Genomic DNA, 25,454 nt, shown 5'->3' on the forward strand with positions numbered 1-25,454 from the left:
TATAATTTTAGCATTCCTAGCTTGCTGGGTCATTTTGTTCCGAATTAAAACCAGATCAAACGTATGGTGGAAATTAGACCTGTGTTACATTGTGTCATTTGTGTATCTTGTTGGAAAACAATTTGGGTTTGTTCGGATTATATGCTCCAACATATTCCTATTTGCTCTAACTACGCGCTCGTTGACAAATTGCATTAATCAGTTGGCGCGTTGGAGCAAATAGGAGTATGATGGAGCATGCTACCCGAATCTTCTCTTTGTTACTCTAATTTTATGTACTTCTAACATAGATCTTATACTACTGAATATACCTTCTAAGTAAGTTCACAGATCAGATTTGAGCTGTCAGAGAAAAAGAGCGAGAAATTATCTTTTACCTTTTTCCTACTAAAATACGTGAGCGCATATGCAATAATTGCATATGTAAATAACAGTTTGTCGTTTCAAAGTATGCACTTCGTTCACTCTGAAGATCAATCTGAGAAAAAAAACGATACAGCATATGTACTATCTCTCTTCATTTAAAAAGAAAGACCTATCCAGTAGTATAAGATCTATGGTTTCTAATAATTTATATTTAATTTAATTACATTTCAGAGACTTGGAGAACAATTATATTGAATATATACATCCCGATGCGTTCAGAGAAACGAAACGGTTGCAAGATTTGTAAGTGTTAGTACATTAATTCTAACCGACCATAATATATTGATATGTTAAACATATCAATGAGTTGTGAATCGCCTAACGGTCTCCATCGGATCTTAGTAATGGATATAATTCTTTTATTAAATTTAATTTTCTTAACTTTATTTTAAAGTGCGCGCCGATAGGATTCGTCAGATTTAAGACACAGTAACTAAGCTAAATTTCGATGCTTAAGAACTCGGCTGAGGTATTATTTTTCGTAATGAATTAATTTACAGTTTTTCGTGGAAGGTGGGAAGGGGGGATTTTATGATGCTTTTGAGCATCGAAATTTAGCTTAGTTACTGTGTCTTAAGTCATACGAAAGTCATCTTAAGTCTGACAAATTCTGTCAGCGCGCGGTTTAAAATAAAGCTAAGAAAATTAAATTTAATAAAAAATCCGATGCAGACCGTTAGGCGATTTACAACGCAGTGATATTTGTAAATATATTTGCAGTGTTGGAAAAAATTAAAATAGAAAATAGTAATAAAAATATTTATTTAAAGGATGTATTAAAAAAATATTATTTAAAATAAATATTTTATAAAACAAATATCTAAACAAAATTACTTTTAAAAAAATTTAAAAAGACGCCAAATATTCGTGTTTCTTAAAGAAAAACCTATTTTACCAAGTAACATGTATAATTTGTATTTCCATTCAGGAGTTTTTCTATTTCAACCCTCATGCATAATATCTAATTTTCCTTTACAAAAATGTGTTGTGTCTAATCAAAACTAAATATATGTATATATATATATATATATATATATATATATATATATATATATATTCTTTAAGAAGTGATACGTATGTCCTTTTTAAATAAATATTTCTATTAAATCAATGGAACCCTGCAATGGCATACTTCGTAAATTATCCCCTCCATATGCATTTGGCATAAGTGAAAAATAACAATTGGTCTATCCTTTTTAGCTGCTGCACTTATGCAATAAGTTAAAATGAGACAAATACTTTCTCATTCTAACTTATTGCACCAGTGCAGTAGTGCAACTAAAAAGAACAGACCTAATGTAATAGCATAACGACCACGGTTGCTGTTTCTCTAATCGCTATAATTCGTGCAAATTTCACACGAAATCATAAACTGGAGGTTGATCATGTAACTTCGTGAAACTTTTATACCATGAAACTTGCTGCTGAAAAAGTGAACGTAAAAAATGTCACGAAATGTCACGTTTTTCTAAGAGTGAATTCACCTTGGTACAAACCAGAACAGTAGAAAGCAAATCAGAACTATTGTTAGTAGCATTAGTAGTAGCATTTTCCCTAAGATTGTCTACAATGATGTTTATAGGTCTATCGCGGGTATTAATACACTAGTAATTTCCTTTAATATTTGTATTAGTAAATCATATTTAGTAATTTGTATTTTTTTACAGTTACATTTTAATCGACACAATTACATATATTTATTATATAACAGCTGTACATATTTTCCTATATCACATCTTATATAAAGTAAAAGTTGCTGCAATAGGTAATATTATAATTTCGTTCTTTTTTAAAAAATATATAATAATAATAGTTTATTTATATTACGAATACATTATTATAAGACATAGCTGCTTTATATATGTATGTTACATTACATACTCACATGAAAATGCTATTACGAAAAAATAATATACAATACAATGTATAAAATAGACAAGGTGAAACTGGAATATTATCCACTAATTTATGGGAAGATAGAAGAAATTGAAGTAAACCACAAAGAAAGCGTCCCAGATGCGCACAGTAATAAACGGACACAGCAGGCTGAGTGAAACGGACACAGTAACAAACGGGCACAATAACAAATGCGCACGGACCAAATGCGCACAGACCAAACGGACACAGTAACCAACTTACCACATGGGTTGCGATTTCTCAGGGCACCCCTACCGACGGAGTGGATGCAGGAGGGGGACGAAGCCCCCCCTTGCACCCCCCATGTGTGCGTGCAAAGCATTCTCTGCATCACATGGGTTTGCGACTATGCGCATTTGGTCCGTGCGCATTTGGTCTCTGCGTATTTAGTCTGTGCGCATTTGTTACTGTGTTCGTTTGATCTGTGTCCGTTTGTTACTGTGTTCGTTTCACTCAGCCTGCTATGTCCTTTTATTACTGTGCGCATCTGGAAATCACTCACCACAAAAGTTCTATTATTTTTGGATACCGCAATAATAATCAAGATATTAATTTTTCAAATTGTATGAATGAGAGCGCGCCGAGGAATGTGTTCAACGCTCGAGCTATAGCATAGTTCACTGTATCAAACATTGACGCGATACGGCGAGACGTGAAAATGGCGAAGCATGGGCAACGATTTGCTTCTCTTCGGAAGCGTCTCATTTAACTACGTTGCAAATGACTTATAGGTGATTACTGCTAAAGTTTTTCTCTAGTATCCACCAATTAGAATATTTTATTTTAAATTAGTCAATTGCTGACGTGGTCATTCGAACCCCATTCCTTCTCCTCCTTTCCCCGCAGCTAATGCCTGATACAGTGAGTGAGTCCCAGATGCGCACAGTAATAAACGGACACAGCAAGCTGAGTGAAACGGACACAGTAACAAACAGACACAGACCAAACGGACACAGTGCGAAACGGACACAGTAACAAACGGACACAGTGCGAAACGGACACAGTAACAAACGGACACAGACTAAATGCGCACAGAGCAAAACGGACACAGTGCGAAACGGACACAGATCAAATGCGCACACTGCACATGCGCACGGACCAAATGCACACACGGAAAGTCGCAAACTCATGTGATGCAGTGAATGCTTTCCATGCACACACACACACACACACGCGCGCGCGCGCGCGCGCGCGGGGGGGGGAGGGGTGATGCAAGGGGGCCTTCGGCTTCCTCCCGCACCCACCCCGTCCAAGTTGCTAACCTATGTGGACTTTACTCTGCTTGCAATGTACATGGATTGCATTTGGTCCGTGCGCACGTGCAGTGTGCGCATTTGGTCCGTGTGTATTTGGTCCGTGCGCATTTGGTCTGTGTCCGTTTCGCTCTGTACGCATTTGGTCTGTGTCCGTTTGTTACTGTGTCCGTTTATTACTGTGCGGATCTGGGACGCTCCCGATACAGTGGGGCATGCTATAGCTCGAGCGGCTCGAGCGTTTACCTCGGCGCACTCTGATTCGTTTAACCTAAAAAATAAATATTTCGGCTATTATTGCTGTATCTCAACAATAGTGGACTTTTACGATTCACCTCAATCCATTTTGTGTTCCCATGAATTAGTGGATAATATTCCGGCTACATCCTGTATATATAACTCAAGTATAAATAAGACATAATAACAATAATAAAATGTTACGTTTATATTAAAAGAAAAATGATCATTATGATAAATATGCTTACAAATATTTTATTTCTTAAAATGTACTTATTTTGTAAAATTATGATATATAATAAAAGATATATTTATTAATATTAGTAAACATATAATATAATAGCCAATATATTAACATATAAGTAATGCATTATTGGCATATGTACGACATATAATTGAAAAACAGAATAATCTTAGATTTAGGCCGGTATTTATAATTGATTCTTATTTTAAAATCATTTCAAGTAATGCATTAATATGCTAATACAGCTTTGTAATTAGTTGATGTTAGTATTTAATCCGCCCAATCGACTATCCGTGAATACCATATTATTATATGGTTATGCAAATAAACCTATTATACTGCTTATGCAAATGGATGATTCGCTTTAAAAATGCTAGAGTACAATTCCGAAAAGGGTAAACCTCCAATCGCGCTGAAATTTTAACCGAAACTCACCCTTGATTAAAGAAGAAAGTCTCTAAAAGGATTTTTGGCAACAAAGCCTCGTTCGAAACAAAAAATGAAGCGCATATTAGCTCTACAAAATGGATTATATACATTTTTTACGTAAACCTATTATTTTGGCTGTTATGACCCAAAATAACTCTGCGGAGGTCAAATTGATCCCGTCGAACATTTTCTTTAATTTCTGTTTTATTAAATATGCGAAAATTTTTTAATTTAAAGGTTATATATATTTATTTAACGTAAAGAAAAGTTTAATTGCAAATTTGAAAAAAAGTAATTTTTTTACAGTTTAATATAAAACTATTTATGAGCTTTATGAGCTATTTATGAGCTTTATTTTTGTTTCAAACTTTTTTCTCTAAAATCAATGCTTTCGAAGATATTTAGTAAGAACTGTGAAAACTTTGAAGGGGGCTGGGGGGCAAACGAGGCTGTGTCGCCAAAAATCCTTTTAGGGACTTTCTTGTCTAATCAAGGATGAGCTTCGGTTAAAATTTCAGCGCGATCGGAGGTTTACCCTTTTCGGAACTTTATCCAAATGTTATTCTAAAAATTATTTTGATCTTTCGATTCCCAGAATCAGTTTTCATATACAATCAGTAAATTAAATATAACCACTAAAAGAAGGATATTTAAAAAATAAGCTGTTTCGATTTCTTGCGTATCATTTTTATATAAGTTATATAATTATAGTTATATTATTGAGTAGGAAATTATAATTAATAATTATATATATAACTGTTAGTTGATATTTACTGGGTAATGAATAAATTAATTAGAGTTTGGTTGAAGTGGAGTTCCTTGAACATCTAATGTGCGCTATTGCGGAGTTCCATTGTATTTCAATTTTTCTCTAGCACTGATAATTTTGTATTTGATAAATCAATTTTTATGTTTATTATAAATTGAATTAAACACAATTAACATACAGATATTTATAGAAATTTAGGAAATAACGTTTTCCCTACACTGCCGATAAGAGGCCTCGCGGGATTATTGCACCTTAAGACGTTTAATAATCCTGCATTGCGAGAATTCCCGTCGCCTGAAAGATTTCCTAGAGTACAAACAATGTTACTGTCATACGCTTATCACTGCTGTTCGTTCCTCTCTCTCGAAGTGGAGGAATCTGTTACAAAATCGCCAGTACAGGAATCGATTTTATTTCCCACTGATGATTTCGATACAAGTTTATGGAACTCAACATTTAGTGATATTTGGCCACAATTAGGTAAATAATTTTCCTCTACATTTATTTTTTTCTCTTATATTTTTGGTACTTATCATGTCTTATTTGATACTTAATTACTATAAAATCTTTAGCATGATCTCGGTCATTGAAAATTGGTTGCACAACATACAAAATTATTGAACAAGGTGTTTATTAAATTGAAAAAATCAGAAATATTGAAATTTCTAAAGAATTATTTTTTGTTTTTGAACTTTTAGAAAATTTTTTTAGTTACATTGATATTTTTAAAACTTTACATTTAAAATTTTAGAAATCCTAAAATGATAAAATTACAAATTCGAATTTTCTTCGAGTTATATAGAATTAAAAACTTTTCTGAAGTACATGTACAGAAATGAAGTCTGAAGGACTAATTTAAGAGTCGGCAGAAGAAATTGTGAGACATTTTCCAAAAGTAACTTTTTATTTTAACAGATTACAGCTAAAATATTGGAAAAAACGCAATATAATTATGTTACATTAAACCATAGAGAAAACTTCTTGGATAAGGTAAAAAGTGACTCAACAATAATTGCTTTCATTCAGAAAGTTGTGGCTTGAGTTAGACACAGTGTTTTGATTTAAGTTAGGCTGTTTTACGCATACGTGACAATATATCGTCAATAAAGTGTTTAGTACAAAGAGGCACTGTTCGCTAGTCGCGCAATGAGTTCGCTGGGACTCTACGGATGGAAGTAGGATGAGAGGACGTCGTAGTACTAATGCTCACAAGTGAAATTTAAATCGCTTAAATATTATATTATCACACAATGCTCAGAACGAGTCTGAGATACTCTGGTATTATCACAGAAAAAATATACACACGTGATACGTCTAGATGAGATGACAAATGTCTTTCACTGATGTGTAGTCCGATATCACTCCCACAATTCTATTAATCAAGTACCGGCTTGGTGACGTTGATTCCCTTGAGCCGTGTATGCCACGTGGCGCCGGCTTACGCTTTACGCGATGAGTCTGAGTGGACGATGGTGATGTACTGGAGATGTCCTTGGATGCGTCTGACTAATGAGTTGATCCTGGTCACTGAGTACAATCGAGAGAGTTTGGAATGTCCACGAGATGAGAAGAACTGTTCGAATACTTTCTGCGTACTATCTCACACGTACGATTTACACGGTAGTCATCGAGCAGAGAGACCGGAAACGAAAGTGAAGCAGTACCGTCGCCTGCGGTGTCTATCGGGTATGTGCGAGCAGCGTTTACATGGCGCTCCACGACCTGAGTTAGTCTAACCCGATAGATGCTGCCACCTGACGCGACGGCGCTAGTACTAGATAGTAAGATGATTCTCGAATATTCCGTCCGCCATCAACAACGTTGTTGATGATCCCTAATCTGATGATGGTACTAGCAGAACAGCGAGCTTGATTATGGTCGAAGGAGCGTGGTAGTGGCAGTCTTTAGAGTCACCACCCGAACGAGTCTGTCTTTGCCTGAGTGTACGGCAGTTACCTGGGTTAACAGCCATTTGCATGGCAATAGCCACTCGTTGGTGATAAGCACCAATGACCCTGATTTCGTTGCTCTTATGATGTCATTTTAAGATGGCTTGTTGGCGTTGAAGCTAATAAGATGACCATTGTGTCGAAAATTGTGGTACTCTTTGCTGGATGAGTTGCCATCATGACAGTCTTGAGATTGCCAGGTCAATGAGCGATGGCTCTGGTGGTGAGTGGACTTCCGATAAGGAAGTGCCCTGGGGTGAGCGCTGAGATGTCTTCTGGGTCGTCACTCAATAGCTCGAGAGGTCGCGAGTTGAAAATTGCCTCAATTTGAGTGAGCAATGTAGCAAGTTCCTCGAAGTTGAGCATGTTTTCTCCAATAGTGCGTCGTAGATATTTGGTGGATTTTATCACAGTCTCCCATTTTCCTTCTATATGAGATATTGCTGGGGAATTGAACTCCCATCGGATGTCTTGAGCAAGCAGTTAAGAGATTCGCTGATGTTCTTAAGTGCTCTGGATGAACAGCTTTTTGAGAGCTGTATTTGCTCCGATAAAGTTGGTGCCACAATCCGAGTGTAAGGTGTGAGCAATACCGCGTCTGAATGAGAATCGTCGGTAGGCAGCAATGAATCGCTTGAATAGTCACTGATCGCCTCTAAATGTATTGCAGATTTGAAAAACATACAAAGACGCAGATCCAGCTTTTGCTGGTTTTGCCATCTCTTCCTTTCCAGGTCTTAACAATGAGTGGTCCCGTATAGTCCACATCTGTATGAGTGAACGGTCGTGACTGCGTGATCCGAGAGAGAGGTAGTTGGCCTATCAGCTGATGAGCACGGATGCCCCTCTGCCGAACCTCATTGAACTGATCGTCCATCCAGAGTATCCGCTGTAAGTCCCAGTCATTCTCGTGAATCTTAATTTGCTTGTACATCTTTGTGATGTTCGTGGCGAAAATGTGATAATGTCTCCGTATCCACAGTAGAACATCTGAGATGTTCAGATGCAATTTAGCACCAGTGTACATGAGATCGTTGATAGAGTAGCCTAATGTTGACGCCCTATTAAAAACCACTCGCAGCTTCGTTGTTATACTGTCAGGCTTGAGGACATTATGATGCGGCAAATAAAAATGTGAGCGTTGACTGGAGATGGATGATGCCTTTGTTATGTGGTTAAGTGTTTCGTAATCAATTATAAACTGATGATAAAGGCGTTGATAGCTCACATTCCTTGAGAATCGCTTGCGTAATCCTTTGAGTCATTAATGTGCGGCGTTGTAGGAATCACCCAAGAGATTTACTGGTGATTTAAGTGGAACCCGGACGATGTACCTCCTTGAAGAATTGCGAGTGTGTGGTCTTGAAATGTTCCTCGCACTTCTATTCGTCAGGGGTGAGTCGATTGACATCGTGAGTAGGCACCTCCTCTTGAACCCAGAATTTTATCAACAGCATGATGCGTTGACGTGCATATTACCTTTCTGTTAACTGTTCCAAAACTAAGTCATCCGAAAATGGAGAGTTGCGCGATTGGCATAAATAAAGAATGTCTAATGGTATTGGGCTTGATAATTTACCCGTAGGAGTCTGCTCCAATGAGGATGTCAACTGGCTGCGGGATGAGAAATTCAAGATCGGCTAATGCCAAGTTTTTGAAATGCGGCCATTCTTCCGGTTCCGTTTTGAAAGATGGTAAGATTGATGTAACTGTCTTAAGCATATGAGTTTGAACGGTGGCAGTCAAATCTAAATGTGTCGAGCGTAAAGTGAGCGACACGACTCCTCGTGTCTGAGTATACTCTTTGCCTCCAGTTCCTCAATGAAAATGCCTAAGTATTGACGAGGGATGTTGAGCTGTCGAAAGAGATTCTCCGTGACGAAGGTGAGTTCTGAGCCTGAGTCGATGAGTTGTAGATGATCAGTGCCAAGGCTGTGGCAAAGTAATGTTGAGCGGGATGAGCGGACATCTGTGCTTGGCTCGACAATTGTACCGTCTCTGCAATTCAAGGGCGTTACCGGCGAACCGTTGTTTGGTGGAGCAAACATAGCTGTTGGGCGTGCGTCATGCAACATTGTGTGATGGCGCTCTATGCATTTCTTGCAGCCCCTTTGACTCTTGCACAATCGGACATTGTGGCGCCTTCGGCCCCCCTCCCGCACCCACCCCGTCCAAGTCGCAAACGTAGCTAATATTGACGTGGTCAATATTGACGTGGCCAATCGGGACCGTGGCCAATATTGACGTGGGCAAACAGGACGCTTCCGCGCCAACCGCGTTCTTCCACTGTTCACGCGTGACGCGATCGAGAAGTCGTGTAACTTGATATACCACTGCAAAGTCCCCTAGCTCCCCCCGAACTCCTAATGCCTCGAGTCTTGAGTGCTGATACTGACACCGGTGAGGAGATTGTTGAGTGCTGCCGACTTTCTCGAAACCGGCGTTGAGCTGGCAAAGAGCTTGTCAAGGCATAAGTAAATATGTAAGCGTTTATTCTCGTACCTGTCCTTAAGTAGCTCCCAGGAGGGTCCGAGTGAATCACCGGTCATGGGAAGCCCGGAGATTAGCTGAGCTGGTACGCCCTCCAGAGAAGAGCGAAGGTAGTAAAGCCTCTCAACATCCATGAGCTGTTGGTTGCATAGAATTATACTCATAAAGGGATCCCGAAAGGCAGGCCATACTGAGTACTTCCCAGAAAATTTGGGGAGTGAGTTGTCTGGGAGGCAGGAATCCACATGTCGCTCCTCACTAAATGCTGAGGTCGTCTCCGTCGGAGCAGGTTGAGCTGTCAGTGAGTGGCGGAGCCTGCCGATGATACGTCTCGCTTGCATGTAATACAGCGTTTCTTCCCGATAAGCATTTTTTGAAAAGTACTCATGATGAGCGCAGCGAGCCATGAGACCTCGAAGTAGGCGTGTTCTTTGAGGAATGCTTTATAAGTCTCCTCAATGTGGAGCCAAAATTGATTTACCTCCTCGAGAGATATCTCTTCGTGACACTCCGGGAGCATCTCTGCTATGGATTTGATAGCGGAGATCCGGCCCAGCTGCGTCTGCACTTTCAAGATGAGCTCCGTGGAAAACCTGATACGTTCCGTGAAGATGAGCGCTCTTCCGATGGCACTTCCAATTGCGGAGTCATAGGGCACTCGGCCTTGTTCGCCTTGTGAGATTTTGACGTGATGAGCTGACCTTGAGACGGAAAGGATATTGTATCACGTGAGGTCAATGAACGTCACTGCGTGGAAGAGCTTTGCAGATCCCGAATGTGATGCGTGACTGCGCTGATCACTTCGAGAGCACGTGCATCCGCTCGAGGAACCAGAAAATGTTGCGCAATCGCGTAATGAGATCGCTGATATCCCTACGGATGGAAGCAGGGTGAGAGGACGTCGTGGACACAATGCTCAAAGAAGTAATACAGAATTGATTTTAATATATAATTCACACGCAATGCTCAGAGCGAGTCTGAGTTATTGTACAGTGTATCACAGATCGAAGAATGAGATAACACACTTGAAATGTCTCGATTAAAATGAGTGTCTTACATGGGTTAGCGATTTTGATAATGGGTGCGAAAGGGAAGGGCCGAAGGCCCCCCCTTGCCCCGTGTGTGTGTGTGTGTGTGTGTGTGTGTGTGTGTGTGTGCGTGCGTGCGCGTGCGTGCGTGCGTGCGCAAACCATTCTCTGCATTGTGTATTTTTATGTAGATTGGAAATTCAGAAGCCGTGGACAAAATGCAGAAACCATAGCGCATGCGCTTTAATATCTGCCATTCTGCTATGAACAGATAAAGTAATATCATAGCGCATGCGCTATGGCTTCTACATTCTGCCTATGGTTCCTGTAATTTTATGTGCTTCCACCTTTTTTTATTAATGATAAAGGATAAAAGCCTTTGAGAGCTAGCCCATTAGGCTGGTTAACTCAAATACATGAATATTTATCTATCTCATTAAGAGATTTATCCTAAATATATCTTTGCTTAATCCTAAAACGCCGGGCAGGATGTACTTAAGGAACTATACAATAGTGTGATCAAGTTTCTTTGGATAGACTAGAAAAGAAGGAAACACGCGCAGATCACAGGTTTCCGCATGGTATAGACTAATCACAAGTCTTCCATATTTTTAATGCATTAATTTGCCTAGGTTCATTCCACTTAACCTAATATCAGTATAAAACAACTATCTTGGGTCAATAAAGAAGCAAGGGAGAGAAAGATAGAGAGAGGGGGGGGGGAAGGAGGCGTGAGAAAAAGGAAAGAGGAATGGGACGCTTATATTGCAGCGTGTAGATAGCGAGTTAACCTGTTGAGTATAGCAAACGAACAAACAAACAAACTTTTGACATTATCTAAACTAGATGAATAAAGTTGCAAGATACAGGTAAAGTCGACAGCCGCGCAATTTTCAAATAAACTTATCTATAAAACAGATAAAAGAGCTTAACGCAAATATAGTAGCAAATAAAGTAGCAAGTAAGTAGTTGACGCAGTGAAGAAGAAAGTCGCGCGCCCCGACCAGCGCTTTTTTGAGAGTCTCCCGTTGTATCCGGAAGTCATTGCACTCCCAGAAGACGTGGTCCGAGGTCTCCTCGACATTACAATTCTGGCAAAGCGGGAAGTTTACAATATGGAAACGGAATAAGCTAGCCCTAAGCGAAGTATGACCACAACGCAATCTGTTGATTGAAGTAATCGTTCTCCTATTAACATCAAAGTCCCTGAACCAAGTTCGAGTTGAGTCAGTCAGAAAGTTCTGGCAAAAGAAAGCTCAACGATTGGATGACTCCTCCTGCGTCCAGCGAAATAGCTCATTATACATTTGTTTTTTCCATACGTTGCGTAGTTTCCCTGGGGGTACACCCACCTGCGTGTCAGTGCTTCCGCAAATATCCTCCCTTGCCGAAACATCGGCCCGCTTATTGCCAACGATTCCAATGTGACTTGGAATCCAAATGAGTTTAACTTCCATGTTGTGTGTAAACCACCTTAAGTAGCAGGGCCTTGATTCGTAGAATGAGATATAAACTACGGTGAAAGTTATACGGCGACTCCACAGCCGACAAGACCGACCTGGAGTCCGAGAAAACTGCTAAGCGAGACTATCCCCGCTCCACACCCAACTCGAGTGCGCGCAAGATAGCCATAGCCTCCACACGGTAGGACGAGACGAAGCCTGCCGTTTTTCCGCTGAGTACGCAAGAACCCCCATCGTCAATCACCGAGAAGCCCGTGAAAAGGAGGCCCTCGGCCGCAGAGCCGTTGAGTCAATGAAGATTTTTCGGAACCTTGTCTCAGCTCCATTCTTCCCCCAAGTAGGATATCTTTTCCGTCATGGATATTCACGTATGGCTGGAATGTAAAGGCTTCATATGGCACCGAATAACAAAAAGGAGGGGCAGACCGCGGTAGGAATCTTAGCTTCTTCTCCACGTTTGAAAAGGAGGAGTCAATCAAAGGAGATCCGGCGAGTCGGTTTACGACGCAAGGGGAGTTGATGCTCTCCCCCACTGCTCTTAGCATGTCCAGCAAAGGCGCCTCTTCCGAGAACGCCACTCGAATAAGAAAGTTTCTACCGGTGTATCGATTCCTGATAAATAAAGAGGGTTCTTTTGACTCACTCAGGATCACATTCAATGGGTAGATTGTCTATGTATATCCCATAGCCATCCGAAGGCCACGAGAGTGGCATCTGTCCAGGCGCGAAGAAAGTTTTTCGGAGAGGTTCTGTATTAAGAATCCGCCATACTTTAGTCTGGACCTAACAAGGGCCCGATGGATCATTAAAAGAAGCCGAGGGCCCCCAACCACGTTCGGCCTAGGCATTTTTAAATTTGTAGGGAGCGTGAGCACCTCGCGCAGATACGGTTGATATGATCTGACCAACTAAGATTCGATCAAAAGGTCATTCTCAGGAATTTCACACGGGCTGAGTTAAAAATTTCCGTTCCTTGCACCAAAACAGAGACCGCATGGCGGCGCCGGGCACCCCCAAGGCCGCAGGGGCCCGCAACCTTAGTGCGCCGTCATTGCGGCTGAACACGTACAATTGAGTTTTTTCGGCGGACAGGGAAAGGCCCAGTCCGTTCAAAATTTCAGAGACTCTATTGATTGACCGAGTCAAGTGCCGGAGGCCATCGTCAAGTAGAGAAACCAAAGAGAGAAGACATATGTCATCCGCGTATTGTAAAATGCCGCGTTCCGGTGAGTTAATAGAGTCCAGTTCAGCTACATAAATAGTGTATAACAGTGGACTAAGCACACTCCCTTGAGGGAGACCCCTTGCAACGTCGCTTGCCCTCGGGAACGCCAGGTCCGAGGGGGCTACGCTCAATTATACGGAAATCTCAGTATACGCGGTAACGAAAACGCTCTTCCAGTTAGATGCGATAGTTATTAGAACGGTAGTCTCAATATTTCTCGAGAATGCTCTCGATACGGTATCAGCAGCTTGCATACGGTATCCCCCACTCGCTCGAGGCTTGCGCTCGAAGCGAGAACGGTAACTCATAGACGGTATCCCCCAAATATCGGGCGAGATTGCTCTCGACACGATAGCGGTATCTTGTATACGGTATCCCCCAATATCGATCGAGGTTGCCCTTGATACGATAGCGGTAGCTTGCAAGAACGGTAACTTCCCAATACGCTAAATTGTTGGGCGCCAGGCGCGACTTCTCGCGTCACACAATAATCAGCTATAATACGGTAACCAACTAGAAAGCGTTACAAGTGCCGGTAGCTCTTTCTCGCGAGACGATAGAGTGGCGTGGTTCTTTTTGAGACGGAAGGCGTGAAGATGTCGGATCGAGGCAGGTCGTATAAAGATTCGGTACTCACTTATTAAACAATAAAAGAATATTTTATATTTCTTTACTGATTGAAAACGGTAACAATGTTGCAAGGAGCTTACTCAATGCGTCTGCACACGATTAATTCATGGATTTTACTGTGATAGAGACGGAAACGAACTTTGGACACAAAAATGTGGAAAAGACAAAATTGATAATACGCGGCGGGAGGCCGACGAGGCTCTCCGCTCCAACAAAGACAAAATAAATGATTGCGGAACCGATTCGCGGTAACAAAGATTAATCCTATGACTGTCGGCTCCGGCGTAGTCCGAGAGGGACGTACTCGCGGTATCAATTATTTGGGGCCGGTCGGTCCGAGCCCTCGTGCGGCCACAAAACTCTACTCTTTCTTTGAGTTACTTTACACACTAATATCACTAATAATATCGGATTCGGATGACCGATGTCCTCAGAAGGAACGGTATCCGGTATCCTGTCCCGCACGAGGGTTGACCACCTTTTCCGAACCTTACTTTTCGATGGCTGCCGAGTGCTGGCCTTACAATTTTGAACGGAGTCCCGGTCCCTGAAGTCGTCGGTAACAGTCGCGGTATCTGGGGCTCGTCCTCTGCCAAGTACGCGCTGTCACGGCTTGCCGAACAGTGAGGAGCCCCGGTCCCACGCCGGCCGGCTCGAGCCGCCGCGCATGCGTGTGCTTCGATTTTCGGTCGATCCGCACGCCTCGATCCCATGCTGCGCCGCATCGCCTATCCACTTGCCTCGTGGTCCGTGCGTGACGACTTCCGCCGGGGAGAGTGCTATGGCTCTGCCATTTTCGGTTGGCCCGGCTGGCCATGCCGTGGCCGAACCGATCTGCGTGGCGGGCCGTTTACAATTTGACGGTAACTCCCCCGGTCCGCAGCCCGGTGGCGTGCCCTCGGCGTGTTTCCTCTCAAGAATCTTTCCGGTTGCTATGCGGTATCATTTTTGCCACGGTATCCTCAGGGCGGCGGTATCCAGGCGGCTCAGGACGGTAATAATCAGCCGGGCTCGGTGCACGGCTCGGCGGGGAAACTCTGCGCGGGGCACCTCTCCTACTGTCAACTGCTCGCGATACTTTTCCCTCGATGGCTGCTCCTCCTCCGTTCGTGGTACAATAAGATTAAGCCTTCACTCGGCGCCTTAGTCCTAAATACCCTAAACAATCTGACCCGGTAACGCGGAAACTAAAAAAAAGAAAGAAACAAGCGTAAAACAGTCGCGTCCCCCTCGACTCGGCGAGGAGGAGCCCCAACTCGACCCCCTCGGTCGGGCTTACGCCCTTGTGACGAACGCGACCCGATGCGTCACGTCACACCCTATATAGCCAAAAGATCTCATTGATCTCTCCAGGTAACCTGGTTTTACAGGTAACCTGACGCGAGGATACCAAGTCAAAGATGAAACGACAGACCTTGGGGGGAAGACCTAGATGAATCAGCTTTTCCAAAAGGATGTCAGGTAGCACGTTATCGTAGGCTGATTGGATGTCCAAGAAGGTAGCAGATAATGCTGAGTCATTCTAAAATGATAAGGCGATTGATGAGTACAAGGTAGACAGGTTATCCATACTGGACCTTTCTCTACGAAAGCCAAATTGCGAGTTTGGGAGTTTATTCCTATATTCCAGCGTCCAAGATAATCTTCCATTGATCATTCGTTCCATGATTTTACACAAGCAAGAAGCCAGGGAGGTAGGACGAAATTTATTGCCATCTGCTTTAAGAATAAAAAAGATTAAGTATCTGCGCCAGCTGGGGGGAAAAAAGCTCTTATCCAATATGTTATTAAATATAAACAGCAAGACTCGCAAGGCCAAAGGAATAAGTTTTTTTAATAATGACGTAATCTATGTTGTCGCTGCTAGGGCTAGATTGGGTTCTCAATTTCCTTATAGTCAGAGTGGCACCCGTTTGGCCACGTTAATATTGGCCCCGTCCAAGTCGCAAACACATGTACAGCAATGACGTGGCCAATAGTGACGCGTGGGCAATAATGACGCGTGGCCAATAATGACGTGTGGATAATAATGACGCGTAAGCAATAATGACGCGTAGGCAATATTGACGCGTGGCCAATAGTGACGTGGCCAATATTGACGCGTGGGCAATAATGACGTGGTCAATATTGACGCGTGGGCAATAATGACGTGGTCAATTTTGATGCGTGGCCAATATTGACGTGGCCAATTTTGACGCGTGGCCAATAATGACGAGGCCAATAATGACGCGTGGCCCATATTGACGTGGCCAATTCAACCCGTGGTCAATCGGGATCGTGGTCAATATTTACGTGGCCAATATTGACGTGGTTAATCAGGACCGTGGCCAATATTGACGTGGGCAAACGGGACGCTCCCTATAGTCAATGTAAGTTCCTTATAAGAAAAGGGCAGATCTAGAAACGTGTCACCCTAGAAAACCGGCAACGCCGGCATTTGCGGAGGAGCCCAATCCACTCTTGATGCTTCAATTTGCTCTCTCACCTTATTTGTCCTGGAAGGGTTACATTCATGTTTGGTGTCTGGACAGTTAAATCTGGGCTGAAACCTCTTAATAGTGCTCCAGACGAAGGAAGGGTTGAAGTTCTTCCTAAGACCTGAGCAGAACTTTTGGAAGCTTGAGAAGCGCAGCTTTGCGCAAACGAATTAGTTTGTTGCATTTTTCACTCCACCAAGGGCAGGAAGGTGGCCTAGGCACACTATTATTGACGACCGTCCGGCCGCGACTAGAGCGGGGGGTCGCTAAAGACAACGCTTGCTCTAAAATTGTTACAAAGGTAGAATAGAGGACCTCAAGCTCCATCCTTATGCTCTCGTCCAGGAATGCCTGGAAGAGACCCCAGTCCGTTCTCGAAGCGAAGGGTTCTTACGGAGGAGACACGTGGATCCAGGGTAGAGCGGAATCTAATTGTGATGGGAAAGTGCCCCACGGGTCCTCCCCGACGCACCAGTCCGCACGTAGGACGAGCGAATCACTGATGATCGATAGATCTATGACCACGTTGGAGTGGAAAGTTGCGTTATGAAATGTAGGCGAGCCATTATTCAAGATGGATAGGTCTGAATCGTAAATCGCCTCCCACAATTTGGATCCTACAAGGCTGGTTGTCAACAAGCCCCATGCTTCGTTATATGCGTTAAAATCTCCACCGAAAAATACCTTACCCGAAAATTGTGTAAAAAAGTGGAGCCATTCGTCTGACGAAATACGTCTTCTATTTGGAGGGCGGTAGCACGAGACCAAAGTAATGAGGTTGCCATCCGAATATACTTCTACCGCGCACGCCTCTATTTTGTCGCTGCAGTCATAAACATCAGGAATCACTTTATATTTAATCTTGTTATAAATTAGAATCATCACTTTACCGCCTTTTTTATCCGTTCGATCCTTCCTCACTACGTCAAAGTCTCTGAGTTTGAACGGTTTGCTTGGCGTGAGCCATGTCTCTGAAATAATGCCAATATTAAAATCCTTACAGTGGTATGAAATTTCGTTAAATTTAAAAGAAATAGATTTCGCGTTCCATTGGACTATACTAAACGAATTAAAGTTAAATTTGTCATACATTCTTATTTCTAAGTAAACCTGTGGAGGTGCGTAACTCTATGGTCTTTTTTATCCTACTGCACAAAATTTTCACATCCGGAGCCGACAATATTAGTTCAAAAAGGTTTTCAAGCAGTAGTTTGTGTGGGCTCGTATAACTTCCTTTCAGTATCTCGTTGAATGCATGTGCGCCTTTCGAGTCCCTTGTCGTCAGCTGCAAACGCTCCGTCGTCCCATTCTTCGGAGGGAGAGTGGGAAAATTCCTCATTGATCCGGTGATATCGGCGGTGGCCGATCCGTTTCTTGCTTCAACCAGTCTTCTTGCCTCCAAGAACGGCAGGTTGTCAGTTGCCATTATTCGTGAAATTTCCACATGTTTCTTATAACTTGGGCAGGTGCGGCCAAAAGTTCCGTGCGGGCCACCACAATTGACGCAAGATTTTGGAAGAAGGCATGGCTCTTCTTTTGGCGAGACGTGTGGTCCCGCGCAAGTGAGACAAGTCTCCGGCCTGTCGCAGTATTTGCTTATGTGACCGATGCGCCCGCATTTATAACATAAGCGTACCGCGGGAATATATCGTGATACAAAATTTATTGTCTTTAACATAATAATCCTGTCTGGGAAAACCTCGCCTTTAAATTCCAAACTAACCGCCTGAAAGTCCTCCAATTTTCTTGTCATTTGATTGCAACGTTTTAGCCTGAAGAGGTTAACCAAACGGAGATTCGAGTTTTCTTCCTTGATAGCTGCCTTAAGTTCTTCCAACGGAAAGTCCTCGGAAATGCCTCTGATGACGCTTTTACGACTGATCTTATATTTTGAGATGAAGGTCGTGAGGCCTACCTCGCACAGCAGTTTATTAGTTAAGGCCGTCTTTGAAGGCCAATTGTTTGCCGTCGATTTCGAGGAGAAAGTAATCTTTCAAGTGTTGCAGACGTACCTGTCCACATGGGAAAATTTGATGTTGGCGGCATTGAGTTTCTTACAGAATTTCAGTAGCGGCATTTGTTCTGTCTGGTTGTTGGCCCTTAGACGGAAGTGGACAATGAACGGGGCTTTTGAGAACGCGTCATACTTGATAATGGCGTCCTCCGCACCGACTGAGGCGGACTTAAGATTTTTGACGGCGGGGGAGCTCGAACACACGTCGGGCTTGTCCAGCCGCGAAATGACGAGTATTTGCTTTACCTTAGTTGACTTAGGCGTGCTCGGTTTGGGATCAGATTCCGTTCTCTTGCGGTCTTGCATTCCCATAAGTCTTGAAGGATTTTCTTTGAGGATGTCTGATTCATTTCCTCGTCGGTGGACGGGTGCCCCCGTTTCAAATCCTTAGTAGTATCGATGTACATGGCGATTGATGGGAACGTCGGGCGGGACTCCTCCACCGAAAACATTTGCAGGTCCACGTTGATTTCCTCGAGGCTCGGCGAAAGCACGTGCTCGCCCATGGGCGGGCATGCAGAATCAGGGTTAGGATCCTTCATGGTGAATATTTCACATGCCCTACGTAAAAGTACACCAAAGGATCTTCCGGTAGGCACAGTAGGCACAGTGGTAAATAAATACTCGGTAAGTTTACAAGGATTGCCCCGATGAGATGGCTAACACTTGCGAAAATTGCCCAAATGCAGCCGTGTGTCCGAATATTACGCCCGTTAAACCGGAAGTCCGCTTCCACCTTTAGTCTAGCCTAGTGTCCCTTGAATATAAAGTCTGGCCACGCATCGTATCTGTTTTTATTGGTTCAAGCTTGCAATCCCTTATTATGGCGGAACCAATCACAAGTGCAAAGAGATCGTATACAAATTTAAAAATAAATAAGCATGTATTAAGTAAGCACGTATGTATTTATATATATATATTTATGTATATGCATATATATATAAAAAGTGAAAATAATTATTTAAAAGAATGATTTAATAATAAAATTTTATTTAAATACAGAATGCATGGCCATAGTCTTACTATTATAATCTTTTTGTTTTAACTTATTTCTTTTACATGAAATGCGCATTCTATATATATATATTTATATATATATATATACAATAAAATGTTTCATAATTTTTTATGATAAATTGTGACACAATTTTATAGAACACGTTAAAGAAAGATCTAAATAAATATTTAGATATAAATATAGATATTTAGATCTTTGAAAGATCTAAATTTCTGTTTATATTTGCAATTCATTGTTGCTTTCTGTCAGCATTTCTTGGTAGACAATGCATTGATTTGCCAGTTTTCCATGAGTGAGAACATTTTGATACACAGCAAGAAGGCATCTTGTGTATTTTTCTTATTCGTATGACAACTTCACAGTCATAAATGACACATCATCCCCATCACAAAGACGCCATTTTAAAGGAACTGGCCAAACTCGATATTCAAGGGACACTAGTCTAGCCCGATAGATGCTATCACCTGACGCGACGGCGCTAATACTAGATAGTAAAATGATTTTCTAACAGGCACCATTTTCCAACTATTAAAAATATTAAAATATTTTTTTTAATATAAAATGTATATACACACATATGTAAAAAATAAGTTTAAATAAGTTACAAAGAAAGGAAAACAGGAAACTGTCCGTAACCACATATGTATGCACATCACTGTAACCTTATCACCGCGCATGCGTAAAGTCACACATACGGTTCGCAACTTAGCCCAAGTCAGAACACTGGTTAGACCTTCGGCGATTCGAAAATGTGAGTAAACAATGCCTTTAACCTCTCTCTGAGTCGTACACTATTCGACAATGATTCGTTTCTAGGCATCGCGGGATAAACAGGACGTAGACATCTTTCGATTTATTAAGCATTTTACAGCAATATAATTGTAAATACGTCCAAGCAGCCGCTGTCGGATAATTACGCCATGGCGCAATTAACTTTTTACGTTCCTCTTATCCTGCAAAGGACTCTTACGAAAAGGAACTACAGCGGATTACAGAAAATTATATTACAGGAACTACATAAAAGTATTACACGAAATTACAGGCTGAAGTATTGTAATATTACTACTGCAATATTATAATAGTATTTTAATATAGCAATATTAAATGCTGTGTGGGTACTGTGATATTTATTTTCATTCGCAGTAATATCCGCGCAGTAATCCAATAACCCACAGTATTTGCCACACAGTAATATACATATATCCGCAGTAAATAACTCAAAAAATTTTTATATTTATTTTTTTTAATATATATTTTTTAAAATATAAATTAAGTTATTAAGTAGAATTTAATATATTTTTAATGTAATTATCTTTAAACTTTTAACTCAAAAAAGTTGGTGTGAATTCTATTGATTCATATGCTTCTTTTATTATTGCAAACGCGATGTGTATTGTAAATCCACAGTAATATCCATATCTACCCTATGCTATTTCAATTTTTTGTAAAATTTTTATTAAAAAATGCTTAAATAATAATTCTACAAAAATTGTAACAATTTTATGCTGTAATGTAATTTTGTTTTTTTCTTTATTTGTTTTATTATTTGATTATTATTCATTTATTTAATTTATATCTATGTATGATTCCTGGACTTGGGACATAACGTGCTTCATATTTCGTTTGGCCCGAATGTATAAAGTTGTTATGTCGTAACCAAGTAGTGTACCTTTATTTAAAGAGGACCAAAATCAATGGTTGAAACGTTGTAATATATTTAATAAACAGATTTTCCAGAAAGTCGACCTTATATTATTGACTTAGTTAATTTTTATTCCACTGTCGACAAGAAGTATTCCTCTTTCTTTTTCCTTTGCAATAATTTATATAACATTGATTTTTTTAAGTATTTGGCAATAATTGTACTAAATTTCAGTAAACAAAATGCGTGCAATACGAGGGTAATTCTTTAATAAAAAATGATTTAATAAAAAAATTTTTTATTTCTCAACATAGTTCACTTTCAATGAGATACACTTTACAGAAACTCAGTTGAATTGGATTTAAACATGTCCAAGTACTCCTGAGGAATGTTTATTCGAACGCGTTTTTGATCAATTGTTAACAAATGTAGCACCCATTGCGCTGAAAACTTTTTCATATGCAAATATTCGTGTAAAATGTTATTAACACAGTCTACTGAGATGTTTACAACATTAACAAGTTATGCACACTTGTTGATCATTTAATACGGTATTGTGAATTTTTGTGATAATTTCCTCAGTCGTAGCGTGGGCGACCTGAACTTCATCGTCATAAATTGATGAACGACCACGTTTGAATTCAGCAGTCCATTTTTTTACTGTTAAAAACAATGGTAAAGAGTCTCCCAATCCAGCTCGTTTTTTATTTTGGTTGACGTTAAACTTTTTATAACGAAGTATTTTATCACTGCAACATTCGATTTTATCCATTTTGTTTCGAGCATAACAAACTACTGAACGCATCAAAAATAGAAAGATTCGCGACACAAATGCGATAAGAATCCATTAAATTTTGCAAAATTGCAAATGCGCGACGATTTACAATATGATTAACGACACAATGACTCGGCAGCGGATTGGGACGCACACGCAACGTAATTTTGCAGAAAGAACAGCACGTAGCGAATTCACGCAGGCGGGCGCGATCGGGCGAGGCAACGATACCGTAATAAATTCGTGACTCTACTCTAATGACGAAAAGATCGTAGCAAATTCGTGACTCTCTCGCGAGTCGCCCAATCGCGAAATCGGTGGCTTTACAATTTTATGGTGACTCTCGTTTCAGCCGGCTCCTTCGTCTTGACCTCGTTCGGGTCGGGATGTCCTCAGCTCCTGCGTCCTCTCACAATAGATATCAACTCGGGATTCGGATCGCACAGTACACACGCAACAACTTCCGCAGCTCGAGTGATTGATCCTGAATTCTGCGGGGGCCGCTCGGCGACGTGCCTCACCTTACCTCTGATAAGCCGGGCCCTTATTGGCCACGATTTTCCAAATTCGACTTGCGTGCAACGCGTAACGTGCTTGCCGCTACTTACTGATTGATCCAAGGCGCGGTGATCGATTCATCGGAGTCCTGCGCACGTAATTTTCGCGCTTCCTTTACGACAGCGATCCTTGGTCTTTCAACGGAATATGCCCTCCATGGCCGGGAAATTGTTTCGGCCTCGTTTGGGACGGTAATTATGCTGTCGATCCACATAGCATTTGCCGGCGTTTTTGTGGGATCTGCTCTCTAGCCGCGCCGTCAGGACACCCTTCTTGTGCGTCATCCTAGAGACCTGAAATCGTAAGCTGGCAGCAGTAACCAAATCTTTCAATGCACGGAGAGATTGCAAGCAAGGTAAAGAACGATACAATCTGCGGGCCCCAGCTCGAAAGGGGTCTCCGTCATTCCCTCGCTGTCAGCTCGTTCTGCGACTCCCGGGAAGGTTCTCCGTCGAGACGAGACGTCAAAAGTTACAAAATAGATCCGCATTGGCCACCGACTTCTGCCGCGCTTACGAGACAACGCTTGCAAGAATTCTAACAGTTAATAAATAACAGCACACGGAATGACATACACACGACATATTACGCTTCCGCGTCCGCTCCCGAGCGGGAGGATGCAGGACTCGCGTGGTGTAAACGCGTAAGGGCCATTAAGGCCTTTGTGACAGACAACAGCTCGCGGTTGTCACGTCACACATTGTACGAACAAAACTTTTTCTACTTAACCTTTAAGCATGAGCAAATTTCTACATTTTACTTGATTTTATTTAAAAAGCAAAATTTAGTAATCTTACAATTTCCTACTTAAAAAGCAGAACCGAGGTGATTTTGTACCCGACGTCAAATTTTTTTTTTCGTACTGCAATTCTTACATACGAGTACCTACTACACGCTTTGGTTGATACAAATTAACTATCAAATATTCGAATTGAATTATGGTATATAACGGTATGTAATGATATATAAATTATGGTATACAAGTCCGGTCCCGAAAGTCGCCACCTAGCTACTTCAAGAGCGTAGTTTGAATTTCATTTGGGTGATAAAACATTTATCTTTTAAGATTAAACATGTAAACAAATTTCAATTGTGTAAACCCAAGAAGAAAATTCCAATTTGTAATTAATTCTACTATTAGAATTATTTAGTATTTTTAATAAAATTTTTAGAAACTCTAAAAATTTATTATTAATTCTTTTACAAAATTTTAACAAACCTTGTTAAGGGGATTCTAAAATCGCCTGTTTTACCTACATTTTTTAATTTTAACTATATTCTTAATTGACTTTATAGAATGTAAAATTTTTTTTATAGAATTAAAGTACACACAAATATGTAAAGGTGAAGACCGAGTTCATATTAAAAAACCAAAAAAAAATTCTTTCAAATTTATTACGGTCGATAACACAGGCACACAAAAAAGTAGTTAGTCCGGCGGACTAGACTAATCAATCCTTATGAATTTTGACCCGCTGAATCCAAGGTCAGAATTGCAAAGTTAGCTCGTATTTCCTAATCTAAAAAAAAAATTTGTTTTTTAATGTTGGTCCGGCGGAACAGACTAGTCTATTCTTATGTATTTTGACCCGCTGAATCAAAATTTAAGGTTAGAATTGCTGAATTGACTCATTTTTCCTAATCCCCCAAAAAACCTTGTAAAAGCAGTTTGGATCACAAATGTATAATCCAGAGTATGCAGGCTTGCGTAACCACATTATCTGGAGAAAATTCAATAGATCTAAAAACATCATAAATAAACCGTTAGTTGAGCCTTCAAAAGTTCTTCTTCCACCTCTTCATATTAAATTAGGACTCATGAAACAATGGGTAAAAGCTCTGAATAAAAAATGTGAATGCTACCAGTATTTACAAGAAAAATTTTCCAACATCTTTGATGCAAAGTTGCGAGAAGGAATTTTTAATGGACTTCAAATACGTAAAATGTTGAGAGACGACAATTTTGTCACCAAAATAAATGAAGACAAAAGAGCAACATGACTTAGTTTCAAAGGTGTTACAGAAAATTTCTAGAAAACCACAAAAGTCAAGATTACAGACAAAAGATGGCGGAAATGATGCAGAACTAAAGAAAATTAGGTTGTCTACATAGAAATTGGCATCCAATGGACGTTCACTAAATCTCCATAGATCCATGGGACGTCTATGTCCACGGTGGAAGTCAAATGGACGTCCATTGGAGATCTAGTCAACTTCCGTGGCTGCATTGGATGTTTTCTTCCATAGTGAAAGTCAGTTGGACGACCATTAGAGATCCAGTAAATTGGCCACCTTCCATGGCTTCTTTGGATGTTTACTTCCATGATGGAAGTTAGATGGACGTCCATTAGAGATCGACTAAACTTCCATAGCTCTATGGGATATTTACTTCCATGGTGACAGTCAGATAGATGATTTATCTTACCTCTATAATAAATTTCTGTCAAACATCTTAAAAGATATCTATTATGTACGTTACGCGGATAATTAATAGAGGTTTGACGGAGTCTCGATGGACGACTGATGGATGTTTCATGGATCATTGGTAGAGAGTTCATGGAGCTTTGATGACGACTGATGGACGTTTTGTGGATCATCAGTAGAGACTTCACGGAGCCTTGATGGACGACTGACGAATCTTGACGGACGCTTTCGTGGAATCGAAGCTCCACAAAACGTCCGTCAATTATCCACCGAAGCTCTGTAAAACCTTCACTTACCCGCCGCTACGTGGCGTGTGTTTCTTGTGAATAAAATGCACTTTTTAGGTGAATAAAAGGGGTTCGTCAAGAGCGCAGAAGGAAGTAAGATTTTGCCATCGACATATAATAGAAGACTGGTGAACTATATCAGTCTGTAAAAAAGATTGATAAAAAACTTTCATTTAAGAAAAATGATATGTTTAAAAAA

The 25,454-nt window shown here is 41.0% G+C and overlaps 1 protein-coding gene across 1 annotated transcript in view; it reads left to right on the forward strand.

The window, feature by feature from the left end:
* LOC105831982 (lutropin-choriogonadotropic hormone receptor) overlaps positions 1-25,454 on the forward strand; it is a 253,454-nt gene that overhangs the window by 133,868 nt on the left and 94,132 nt on the right. The window contains 2 exon segments of the mRNA XM_036290661.1: positions 598-669; positions 5,466-5,755. Of these exon segments, the coding sequence (XP_036146554.1) occupies positions 598-669; positions 5,466-5,755 (362 nt within the window).

Source organism: Monomorium pharaonis, chromosome 8 (genome assembly GCF_013373865.1).
Source record: "Monomorium pharaonis isolate MP-MQ-018 chromosome 8, ASM1337386v2, whole genome shotgun sequence".
NCBI lineage: Eukaryota > Metazoa > Arthropoda > Insecta > Hymenoptera > Formicidae > Monomorium > Monomorium pharaonis.